Source organism: Mustela nivalis, assembly GCF_964662115.1.
Source record: "Mustela nivalis genome assembly, chromosome: 6".
Lineage (NCBI taxonomy): Eukaryota > Metazoa > Chordata > Mammalia > Carnivora > Mustelidae > Mustela > Mustela nivalis.
Genome location: NC_139025.1, coordinates 119,011,893 through 119,024,435, shown reverse-complemented (window position 1 = coordinate 119,024,435; position 12,543 = coordinate 119,011,893). Strand labels below are relative to the sequence as shown.

Genomic DNA, 12,543 nt, shown 5'->3' with positions numbered 1-12,543 from the left:
AAACAAGTTGTACGATAATAACAGCTCATTTTCATGCAGTTCTTACACCCAGCCAGGCTCTTTGCTGACCTTCATGATCTCCTCCAGTGATTACAAGGAACCTATGCCCTGTGGGTTTCACACCCATTGCAGAGTCCGAAGCACGAGCTGCTGCTGCTGAGCTGCCCAGGTCAGCCTCCGTACCTAGCTCCATCTCCTCCTGAGATGGTTTTCCTCTTCGTGATTCTACCCATTGGCCTCTCAAATAAGGTTGCATTTTGCTGAGAGATGCAGAGCTGGGGAGGAATGACGAGGGTGGGTCTGAGAGCAGAGCTATGGCCGGGATCTCACCCTCTGTCCCCGCCTCCTGTCCCGCTTTTTTCCCCACAGGTCTACCTGGCTGAAGCCGTGCTGTGGGAAGAGAGCAGCCGTGTGGCAGGTATTTTTGCTCAGTGCGAGTCTCAACAGTTTCCTGGTAGCCTGTGTAATATTGGTGGTGATTCTCCTGACTCTGGAACTTCTAATAGATATAAAGCTTCTCCAGTGTGAGTAGCAAGAGAGATACATATGCAAATACATATGATGTCAATATTCAATGTGCATCCATCAGGGGTCCCCAACCAGCAGTGCAATCGACGCCCCAGCCCAATGCCGCTGTCGTGCCCCTGGCCCCATGGCTCATGGGGATTGCCACCCAGGGAGGAAATCTGGCAGTTCCTCTCCCCATCACCTCCAGTATCTGTTTACCCTTTCTCCCCAGTGTGGCCTCTCCAGCTCCCCCTGCCCTTCACAATCAGAAACTGATGAGATCTAAAACGTTGGGGACCCCTGTGTGCACTGTTTTGTTTTGTTTTGTTTTTTAATTTTTCCCATTTGGAATTTTCCAGGTTGGATTTTTCTGTAGCTTACAGAGAGTTCTCACATGTGGAGGCGATCGCCTTGTAGTCACTGAAAGGAACAGCAACCACAGTTGATGATAGGATTGCTTGTATTGTTATCCAGCCATCAGTTGGCAGAGTTACTTACGGCTGTGAGCATCCTGAAAGCCCTTCTCCATACCTGTGACCCTAGCAGGAACCCTGGGAGGTGGCTGTGACTGATTTTATCTCATCTTATAGGCAAGGGAATTAACATTTGGAGAAGTTAGAGACTTCCCCTAGGTAAAGGACTTCAGGCCACCAGGCCATTCAATGGCCCAGCCAGTTTCCTTCCCACCGTAGTTCTCTTGGTATTCATCCTACTCTTGTGTTTAAGGGAGCCTGATGCACATGGTCATCGATGGCTTGTCTGCTCCCTCTTCTGTCCTTCTGGATGTGCCATGGTAACGTAACTGCTGGGGGGGGGACACCTCCTGTCCCCGACCCTTGCAGACCCCTATTTAGTACTCCAGTGGGGAGAGCCAGGCATCTTCACTCTTAGCTTTGGATGAGTGAGTAGTTTCTGGTAGAACTCTTGGATCGCCCCCCCCCCCCCACACACACACATTTCTCTGATTCAGGAAGCAGATTATTCAAGGGCAAATAAAAAAGAGATGAAATTATTGGCCCCCAAGATTCTGCCATTGGCAAAATCTAAGACAATAGACCTAGCCACCCCCAAACCCATTAAGTTGTCTTCGACTTGTTTTCTCAAATGTCCCCAATTCTTTTACTGGAGCCTCTGTTTTTAGGATCCATCAGAGCTCCTTCCGTGCCCCATCAGCCTTCCCTACTCCCTAAGAGAGGATGACAGGGAGTACAGAATTGCTTTTGTCTGATAAGCCTCCTTGGGTTTTGTGCAGCTGGTGGCCCCTTGGTTCCAATCAAAGTATCTTCCAGCATAAAGTGACCAGCACTGGTTTTAAACTCAACCTGTCTTCAATTAAACCATGTTGTATACTTTCCCTCCCACTCATCCATATGTCTGCTTTTTATGAGGTCTTGGCCATAACAGAGTCTTTCTTTCCCTGTCGTAGGTTATACTTGGGGCCCTCGGCTGCTCAGGTTGTGACATGGCATTGAGTAGAACTGAGAACCTGGCCGACACTGGAATTTTGCTTAAAATTAAGTATCCAGGAGATTGATTTTGGTGGGAGATCCAATAGCAGCTCATAAAAGGCATCTTAAATTCCATAAAATGCACAATCAGAGATTTATTGCTCTTCTAAAGCAAACCGTAAAAAAAGGCACAGGAATTCATTTGAGAAATAATGGGGAGAGATTTTATGTTTTCAGAATCATCTGGAGGTCTTTTCAGAGTCACACAGGCCTCAGACTCTCACTTCCCACTAGTCCTCATGTGGCCTGGGATGGAAAGAATCCACAGTGCATCCAGGCCTCATACTCTAAGGGTCACATTGGCCCAATACCAGGGTACCCCGAGGTCTCCCACCTGGAACCTGGTATTGCAGCCTTGCTGTATATGCTCTGGGGACATGCTGCAGGGCTGGGGTTCTGCCCGCCCCCAGGGTTCACTGATCTCAGCACTTTGGGGGAGATGTGGGTTCTTCTCTTTCAAGCCAGCTTCCCCACTGAGGCCCTGGATATTTTCCTTTAGCCCTTCAGGCTACACGCTAAGCAGGCCTGGCCCAAGCCCAGAAGAGAAACGGCAAGGCGCATTTTCCGCAACATTCCTGCACCCTGTTTGGGCCCTGCCCACTGCCCTACATTGTCTCTTTCAGGCCTGCCTTCTGAGAAGCATCCCCACCCATCTATTCTCCATCAGAGCCCACCTGACCCTCATCCTGGGCCCCAGCACCCTGCTTTTGACCTCACTACTTGATGAACTATGCCCTTCTTAGGCTTGGAAGCTGGTCTTGGCTCCTGTATTTTAAGAGGGTCTTTCAGAGCAAGCGCCTTCACTCCAAGGATTCTCTAGTGAAAGGTGCGGTGGGAGCTTTCGGGGGCTGACAGCTCTCTCCACTTGCACTCTGGAGTCTGGAGGGCAAATGGAGCCACCTGGAAGGATAGCAGAGCCCGAATGCTTGTCCTTCCACGCTCAGGAGGTGAAGGCCCCTGTACAGGGTTTGCCTCCACCCTCATCCCCCAGACACTCTGGCTAACTGGCCTCTCTACACTCAGAGTTTTCACAGTGAAAAGCCAAAGGAAGCTTGCCTTGAGTCCCACTGACAGTTTTACGACAAAACTGAGCCCACACTTTTGAAGGGGAATGGTGGGGGGAGTTTCTGAAAGCGCATCTGGACTTGACTGAAGCTGCCTTCCCAGCCCTGAAAGCCACGGAGGTCTTCCTAAGCCTGGCTCTGGAGGGCCCTTTCTAGGAGGACAGCTGTAGCTCGAAGCCCACAAGGCTGATGGGACTGAGCTGGAATTCTGGGAGGCGGCCTATGGGGGAGATAGAGGAGGCCTCTCAGAAGGAAAGAACAGCACCACTGGCCAGCCGTCCTCCCCCCACCTCCACCGCAGACACCATTTTAAGCCGCCCTTGATGTTCTCTGGCCTGATTCTGTCCAGATCTCAGTGTTCCCAGGAGCAGGCCCTGGGCTCCCAGTGGTCTGCCTCCATGCCGTGAAGGCCCTCTACCAATGCACCTAACTCCTTCCACCTAAAATTGGCCCATTATTGTGTTTGTTGCAGTTTCCAGCGCATTCCAGTTTGCCGGCATTATTCACTGGATCAGCCTGGTCATTCTTTCTGTATTCTTCTCAGAGGTAGGTAAAGACTTGGGTCCTGTGACCTCTTTAGGACAACTCCTGCCGTGGGGAGACCAAACTCTGTTCCCTAAATATTTACCAGTGTCCCGCCCTCTGCTGGCCCTCAAGGCTGCACAGAGGGGAAAACAGGGCAGGGAGCAGGGCTCTGGGCTAGGAGGTGTCCGTGCCACTGCTGACGCCTCCAGGGAGGCCTGAACTCCATCCAGCTCATGACCCCCGCGTGGAATCCCAGAGGACAAGCAGGTGTCCTCCGACTAAGGGGTAGGCAACAACGTGTGTGAAAGTGAGACTGAGGAGGAAGTGGCTGAGGGAGGGCAAAAGGCCATGTGTGGTGAGCAGCAGGCAGGGGGCTGGGCTGATGCCCGGGGGGCCTGCAGGTGGTGAGAACTACCCGCGGCTTGGGCACACAGTGGGCAGAGAGAATGGAGTCCCAAGCCTGGGCAGTGGACTTGAGCAGGGGATGCAGGACTGTGGGGTCTGCTAGGCCGCGTATGAGCACAGGGCCACAGGAATGGAGTGGTGGGATCGAGGATCACGGACACCCTTTACCATTGCTATAGCCAGCCAACTGAAGCCCAAGTCGGGGTCTCCCTGTGTGAGGTAAGAGGGAACGAGCTCCTGGGGACTCCTGGGTCACTGGGTTTTAGTGTGAGTTAGTTGCCCAGTATGAGACTGAACCGTATGGGCAGCCAGGATAATAGCACCTTGCTCTGCCTGTCCACAGGGGGGAGTGACCCTTCTTCCGAGCAGTGCCCAGACCATCACAGTGATACCCTGGCCTGCATTTCAGTGCCGTTGACTTCGGACTGCTATGGGCCAGGTCTCCCAGGGGGCTGGGAAGGTTGGACTTTTTATCTTGGGAGCAGTGGCAAGTCATTGAAAGATGGGAGAATTTCCTGTGGAAATCCAGTTCTTCCCAATGGAACAAAAGACTAGCCCAAGTCAAGCTGCTCACTGTCCCTATCCGCCCATTTGCCCCACCTCCACGGCCACAAGCCCACATCAGCTCACACAGAGGGCCCAATGGGGCCTTGCAGCAGGGTCAAAGCATGGGGAGAATGGCAGAAAGAAAAGGCAGAGAGCCTGTTGGAGAGATGCGTGCACATGCACACACACACACACACACACACGGCTCACGTCAACACGGATGCTGCTACCCCACAGGCTCAGGGGGCTCTGGGTCCCAGAGCACAGCAGTGCCTCGAAGGGAAGAAGGATGCTGTGCGAGAGGAACCTCATGAGTGAAGGTATGGAAGTACAGACTATTTGGAGACATGGTCAGGAAACCTAAAGAGTTAAGAGTCCCGAGGTCCTCTTGTGGGCTGGCTCTGGCCCCTTATAGTAGCCCTCAGTAGCCTTCAAAGATCAGTCCTGAATCCTGAGTCTGGGTATGCGGTGTGGTGGGGCTGGGTGGCAGGCAATCCAAGCATAGAACATTCCCTCCGCATGCCTCGGTTCCTGCAGCCCACAGAGTTGGCAGGCAAGCCCGGGCCTGAAGCTCTGGTTATGGGGGCAGATCCCAACATTGACCCTCCCGGGTAGCGTCCCCACCAGCTCGCTGAAACCATTACCCTGGAGGTGACTCAGCAGCCCCTCCACAGTGCCTGCTTCCCAGCCTCCCTCCCTTTGGAGGGTCTTGCCCTCCCCAGCTCCCTTGCCTCCACTCCCCATGATTCCCTCCCGCAAACACATAGGCCATGGCCAGATGTCTCCTTGATGCAAACCTTGGAAAATGTGTCCTGTGCCTGTGACTGCCAACAAAAATGTTTCATCAGTTGCTGCAGTTTTCCCCTCTATCCCTCTGCTTTGGTTTTATTGACTTTGCAGAATTTATTTCCTAGCATGAATTTGGCATTCCCTTCCTGTCACTGCCAGAGACAAGATGCCTGAGACAGACAAGCCCCTGTGCAGAGGAATCTCAGCCTCAAACCGCCACCACCCACTCCCAGACACACAACCAGAGTGGGAGGAGCCAGGGCTCCCCACCAGCTTCCCACCAGTCCCTGCCCTTGGCCTTATCAAAGACCGAAGACCAGGTCGGGTGGAGCCATAACCGGGTGGCATCAGAGGAGTAACGCGAAGTAACAGAGGGCTAGCAGGGGAGTAACAGGGCACCCTGCCCAGTGGGAACTCAGGGCTGCTACACGCTGCTCTCCAGATGGGGCAGCCCAAGTCATGCACCTGGGTTTGCACATGTCACGGAGTGCCCCGAAGAACCAAGCATCAGCAAGCGCAAGAAAGCCCCCTCCACCCCTGTTCCCCAGCGGGTTTGGAGTTGTGGGATAGTGTTTGTGCTCCTTGGTGACTAGGGCGCTTCTGGTGAGAAGGGCCAGGGAAGCCAGTGTCCCTCAGCTGTGCATTTTCAGTGGACTTTTTCAAACGGTACAAAGAGAGTGGCCTGGGGTTACTTGGCCAATTCTGGCCAAAACTGGGCCCAGGCCTCTGGGCTCCTAATCTAGGCTGTCACCACTGCATCCCTCTGTGGTCCTAGTGACAAAAGGTTGTGAGGGGACCGAGACTCTGGGGGAAGGGCCAGGGCCAGGAACCAAGAAAGAAGAGATCCAACCCTTCAAAGCCTTGGACCCCTGACCCAACCCAACCAGCACACCCGCCTCGTCTTGTGTGAAATGAACATCTCTCCTTTGAAGTCTGGCCCCATTTTCCTCAGGAAATACCTAGAGACATGGCTATGGGCCGAGGGTGGGGTCATTCCAAGACTCCAAGCCTGGCAGGACTTAAAGAATGGGTGTTAATTCACAGATTCTGCAAAGGTTTGACCTACAAGGCTCCTGATGCTGTGGTAGGTGCCTTTTGACCAGTCCTGAGCAGTATGCTAGCTCTTGTCTCAATTAAGCTTTAGGGAAACCCAGAATGTGGGTGTGGCATTTGACAAGTTGGGACAGTGAGGCCTGGAGAAGAGTGGCAAGCTGCCCAGGGTCTGCAGGAATGACAGGTGGGACCAGAAGCAGGCTCTATCCACCCCATCCTTTGCCCATCTCAGTGCTCTGAGGGCTGCTTCAAGGCAACTGAGTCACCCTGTGCTGTGCAGCCCCAGGAGACGTGTCTAGACCCAAAGAAGAGAAAGTTGAGGCTGCTCTGGGCTCAGTTTGAGGACATCTGTTCAAACAGGCTGTGCTACTTGCCTGAGATGCTTCTCAATGTTGTGATAGTGGGTATCAGGCAGGCAGGCTGGGTGGGGTCCCTAAAAGGGCCCAAGGTGAAAGCAGGTGCCCCAAGAGTTTCCTGGGCCCCGATAGTGACTGTGCTTCTAGACGGCTCTGTAGCACCCAAGAACGAGCAAAACTTTTGGAGTCCAGACGGAGAATTGTACAAATGCTGTTTGCAAATCATAGTCAACCCCACCCTTGGCTGACATCGGAACCAGCCAGCCACGTACAACCGGGGAGCCCAGCTGCTTCTCTTCCTGAAACTGTACGGGGTTGGGGCCTAGCCAGACTGGGCCACCCAGTAGCAGGGTTCTCGCACGGGCCAGGAGGTGTTGGCCCCATCCCCTAATGCTGGGCGTGGTGGGAGGGGGAGGGTAGAGAGGCCCAGCTCTTTTCCTGGAAGAGGAGAAAGCTGACCTGTGGCTGGCCCTCTAGATAGGAGCCTCAAGACAGTGGTGGAAGCAGCTGCTGCTTTGTCCTCCTCTTCCTCTTATTATTTTTTTGAGGTGAAATTCGCATAGCATAACTCTTTTAAACTGTACCATCCGGTGGCATTTAGAGCATACCCTGTGCTAGGTCACCTCTTTTGAGTGTCAAAACATTTTCCTCCCTCTCAGAGGAGGCCTGAAGCCATGATGCAGTCACTCCCCGTTCCCCCTTGACCCAGCCCCTCCAACCACTGATCCGCTTTCTCTGTCCGGGAACTTAACTAGTCTGGGTATTTCACATAAACACAGTCATATGACCCATGATCTTTTCCATCAATGTAGCATTGTCAAGGTTACCCATGCTGTTGCATGGCTTAGGGAGTCATTCCTTATTATGTCTGAATAAGATTCCATTGGATGGAGAGGCCACATTTTGTTTTTCCACCTGTCAGTTGGTCAAAGCTTCTTTCGCCATCGGTTGTGGGTACCCTCTCCTCTCCAGTGCAGCCTCTCCATCTCAAGGGAGCCTGGCCTGCTGGCTTACCTGTGCCTTTACCAAGGGAAGGCCATTGCCAACTAAGCCAAACTGACCCAGAGCTTCCGCTTTCCAAATCAGGAGCCAGCCCAAGACTCTGGACTCTTGAGGGGGTCCCTTTCCCACCTGCCACTTCCTCCCAGGGGTGAGCCTTGGTCATTCCACAGAAGGCAAGAAGCAGTGCTGGGCTTCACGCTCTGAGAAATGATGCATTTGCGTCCCCTCTGTGTCTGACGAGGATGTAACAAGAGGGAGCCAGTTTGGCCACGGGGATGCAGCACGTGGGGCAAGTCACGGGCGCTCTCTGGGCCTTGGCTTCCTCATCTTTGACCTGAGGGTCTTGGGCCTATCCCAAGACCCCACCAAAGGGGGCGCACTTCGGGAAGAGAATCTGGCTTCCCTGTCTGCCTTTCCACGTTTCAGAGAGGTGGAGGGAAATCAGGGCCCCAAACCTGCCTTTCCCCCAGCTGAGAGAGCCACACATCCTGTCACTTCTGATTGCACTTTTCCCTTCCATAATGTGAGCAGCGACTGCCCCACCACCTCACAGGAAAAGCCTGATAGGATTATGAAATTGTCCTAAAAAGACTGAAGAGGAGAAAATGGGTAAGAGCCCAGAGCACTGGACTTCTCGAGGGATCAGGCTTGATTCAGAAGGTGTGAGGCTGCCATCCCCAGCCTGGCCCGTGTGCCCCACCACCCCCGTGGGACCAGCACTGGAGCAAGCCTGCTGTGACTTCTTGCTGCTCTTCCACCACTGCCAAGAGCCCTTGGTCTTTGCATACCTCAGCCAGGCACCTGAGGTGCTGTGCAGAGATAAAAATCTGGTGCCACCATGCAGGCCCAGCTTCGGGGTGTCTGTAGTTGTCTGGGAAGCGGCCAAGCAAATATGAGAGCCCTGGAAAAGGGGCTGAAGTTCAAGCTCAAGGTAGTCATGGAAGCAATCTGTCTGCAGAGGTGTGAGCTTGCAGGTGGGTGAGCTGGAAGGACCTCAGGCAGCGGTCACAGAATACATAGGGGACAGAGGCGGGAGCCAGAACCCTGTGTCTGGTTGTCCACTATGGCAGGGGAGGTGGTGAGACATCTGGGGAACCCCAGCAAGACCAGATCACAGAGGCCCCTAATGTCTTGCTCAGGGGTTGGGGTCTTGATCTAAAGCCAGTGGGGAGCCGCTGGAGGCCTCTAAGCAGGAGAGGGGTGTGATGACATTGGCTTTTTAGAGAAGTCACCCTGACATCCAGGTCTGGAGGAAGTAGGAAGACTGGAATTTGGAGACCATTTAGGAGGCATGGCTCAGCTCTTCAAGGTTAATGGTTTGAACCAGAAAGTAGAAGGGAGATGGAGAAAGGGACAAGGGGGAAGAGATTAAAGAGCTACACTGATCACAGATCATCACTGGCGGCCAGGGGTTGGAGGGGAGCATGGCAGTGGAGAAGGCCAGCCAAAGAGGCAACAGTGATGGGGTGTGCCAAGCGGAGCTCCTGCCAGACACACGGACTTAGGGGGCTTCTGGGTATGGGTGGGAAGTGCAGCCAAGGTATCGATCATCCCTGGATGGGGTTAGGGAGTAGAGAAGAAACTGGGGCCCTGGGACGCACTGTCGGTATGGACGGAGGAAAAGAAAGCCCAGATGAACAAGCAGGTGTAGCCAAGGGAAGTGGGAGGAGAACCCAGAGCTGCTGGTACCCTGGAGACAGAAGGGGGGTTCTTGAAGAGGAGGAAAGTGCCCAGCACACTAGACACTGCCACACTGAGATAAATTGCAGGACTTTATCCATGAGAGCCGGCATCACTAACAAGGTAGGAGAGGTTCCACCACTGTGGTGAGGCTCATGGCAGATTGCAGCGGGTGAAGTGGAGGCGCCACCTCCAAACCTCCACCTGGGAGAAGAGGGACGGCAGCAGCTGAAGGGAGACATGGGGTCAGTGAGGGATGTTTTAGAATGAGGAGACTGAGAGGGTTCTTGGGCCGAGAGGAAGTTCTGGAACTCAGCTTTGCACAGCCTGTGTGTTTCATGCTTGCTTCCTTACCCGAGGGCTGGCACAGAGTGCACACACACACAATGTAGAAGGGACTGACAACTGGTCATGTTGTCTGCCCTATGGGTCTCATACCCATTCTTTCAAGGGAATTGAGCACCTCCTGCCAGAATGAAGCCAGCACCAGGGAGAGCGCGGCAGTTTGCCCATGAGCCGTGGTCCGACGGAGGTATTGGCTACTGTGTCTGGGAGGTATTGGCTACTGTGTCTGGTCTGGAGTTCACGTGTAGACCCCTAGGGAAGACACCAACCTCCTGGGGAGGAGGCTTGCTGTGCTCCATGCCCATGGATTTTGAGAGTGTGAGGATGGAGGAGTGAAGGGGAGGCCGGTCCCTTTGCTCCTGTTTTATCAGCACCTAAGCCTGGGAGACACCATTGTGCTCCCCCATCACCCCCAATCGGCACCTGCTACCCAGAAAGCCTTTATTTTTTTTTTTAAGATTTTATTTATTTATTTGACAGAGAGAGATCACAGGCAGGCAGACATGCAGGCAGAGAGAGGGAGAGGAGGAAGCAGGCTCCCTGCAGAGCAGAGAGCCCGATGCGGGACTCGATCCCAGGACCCTGAGATCATGACCTGAGCTGAAGGCAGCGGCTTAACCCACTGAGTCACCCAGGTGCCCCCAGAAAGCCTTTCTTGTGCGCACCAATTCAAGACTGCTTTCAGACCCTACAAAGGTTCCTCACATTTCTTGCTTCTTCCTTGTGGCTGGATCCTGAATTCCATGTCTTCCTCTTGCTGCTCTCCCTTAACCTGGGGATGGGGGGATTAAGAGGAAGGAGCCAGCAACTATCTTAGCAGGGAAAACTCACCCAAGGGTTGACGTGCTTCTGGAAGAAGTGCATGGGGTCAGCCCCCAGCCACCTTGTGCCCACCGCGGGTGTTCCCAAGGCCAGCCTGCACCACACTCCCCGACCCTGCCCAGCTATAGTATTGCCGGGGCACAGGCTCAGACAGGTGTGTGCTGCTCCCTTCTCCCCCGCTGGTGGGGCCTGGTTTCGGGGATCGCTCTGCAGGGAGCAAGGATGCCAGCCCCTACTCTGCTCACCAGGCAGTGAGCCAGGGTCTGGAAAAGGGGTACCTTTTTAAAATTTTCATAGAGGCATTCTACCGACTAGCAGGTGCTTCTGCCTGTATCCCCCAAGGCTCCCAAGCTGTAGAAGCTCATCAGACCCCATCCCAGGGAGAGAAGGTGGGGCCTTCTCAGGAGGCACAGGAGGCCTTACTGCCACCTGACTAAGACAGAGTCTGGAGCAGGTGCCAGAGTCTCACTCTTCCCTCCTGCTGCCTAAAGCCTAAATCATTTCTCCAGGCAGAGGGGAGAGGAGTCCTTCCAGAAAGCAGGGCTTCCTGAGGGGAAAAGATGTGGGCATCTGAGGTGGGAATGAGGAGGGGCTGAGGACCAAAGGGTTTACCTGTTTCTCCCTGAGGCTGTTTCTGCACCTGCAAGATGGCAGGGGAGCTGGGCTTATAGTAAATATGTGATGCTTTCATTGAAGTTTCGCTAAGAGTTTGGCCTATCCCATGTGCCAGAGCATCCTTAGCTCTTGAAGGCAAGGTTGGACTGAAGGGTCTGAAAACCTTCAGTCCTAGGCAGGAAAGAGGCAGATGGAGCTTCCAAGCTCCAGGAATTCCAAGGATTTGGGTTTCCTTGGACCCTTGCTCAAAGCCCTTTGCAACTCTTGGGGACAGGATTGCAGGACAAGGGGCCTCAGGTTGGAGTGAGTGATAAAACAGCCCCTCCCTACTGCCCTGCTCTTGCCTTCCCTGTGGAGCTTCGTAGCAGCCTGGTGAGGCAGGCAGCCTGGGTCGCTGGTCCACCCTCGTTCTAGCCGATGGCACATGCTTAGTAAGGGAGAGAGCCCCAACGAGGATCAGATTTTGGACTGTTACTGTAATTCTCCTCCCTGTTGCATCTAGGCATGTGGCCTCCCTGTTTCCAACATGGGACATTGTTGCTTGATAAATCCCTGTGGTTCCAGTGGGTACCCTAGGGAAGTTTGTGAAAAAGGCATATTCCTGGGCCCTGCCCCCATAGATTCGGATACCTGGATCTCCATGCAAGCTCAGGAATCTGCATTTGAGACAGATCCCCAGATGCTGACGCAGGGAGACTTGCCTGCCTATTGAGAAACACAGCTGTGACTGGATCAGTCAGCCCCTAGCAGGCAGTGTGGCCAGGTGCCTGTCTCCATGGGCAGGGAAGTTTGGCAAAGGATGCCGCAGACGAAGGCCGCCAGGTGGGCTGTCTCCAAGCTGGGTTCTTATTCTAGCTTTGACTCAGACTTGGAGCAGCTCTCTCCACGCCACCAGTTTCCCCTCCGCAGTGGGAGGCTGGGCCAGGAGGTGTCTCCACAGCTGCCTTTGGCTGTTGTGTTTCCATGGACTGGGTTAGGAAGGAGGAGGGTGACCTGAGTCGGACCTCAGAGGATGGATCCCAGTGGGATGGGCCAGCAATGAGAGAGACAAGTAGCCCATGCTCCAGCTGCTCCGCTGGTTTCTGTGGCTCAGCTTTAGCCTGGTAGCCATTCAACTTCCATCCCTTCCCGGAGCACAGAGGCTCCATGTGTCTTGTCTGCTGCCTGCTCCTCCCCTTGGGGTTGCTGGCTGCATCTCGAGCCTGGCCGGCTCCCTTCTTCATCCCCCAACCCTGCATCCCCTGGACTGCTGCCTTGTTTATCAAGAAGTGAGAGGATTCCTTTGATATGAGGGTCCTAGAGTAGTCAAACTCAGAAACAAAAAGT

At 54.0% G+C, this 12,543-nt stretch overlaps 1 protein-coding gene across 2 annotated transcripts in view; it reads left to right on the top strand.

Annotated features, from left to right (window-relative positions):
• TMEM266 (transmembrane protein 266) overlaps window positions 1–12,543 on the top strand; it is a 71,527-nt gene that overhangs the window by 23,321 nt on the left and 35,663 nt on the right. For both annotated transcript variants that reach the window (XM_082735994.1, XM_082735993.1), the window contains exons 4-5: window positions 370–524; window positions 3,552–3,625. In XM_082735994.1, coding sequence (XP_082592120.1) covers window positions 370–524; window positions 3,552–3,625 — 229 coding nt within the window. The remainder of the gene's footprint in view (window positions 1–369; window positions 525–3,551; window positions 3,626–12,543) is intronic.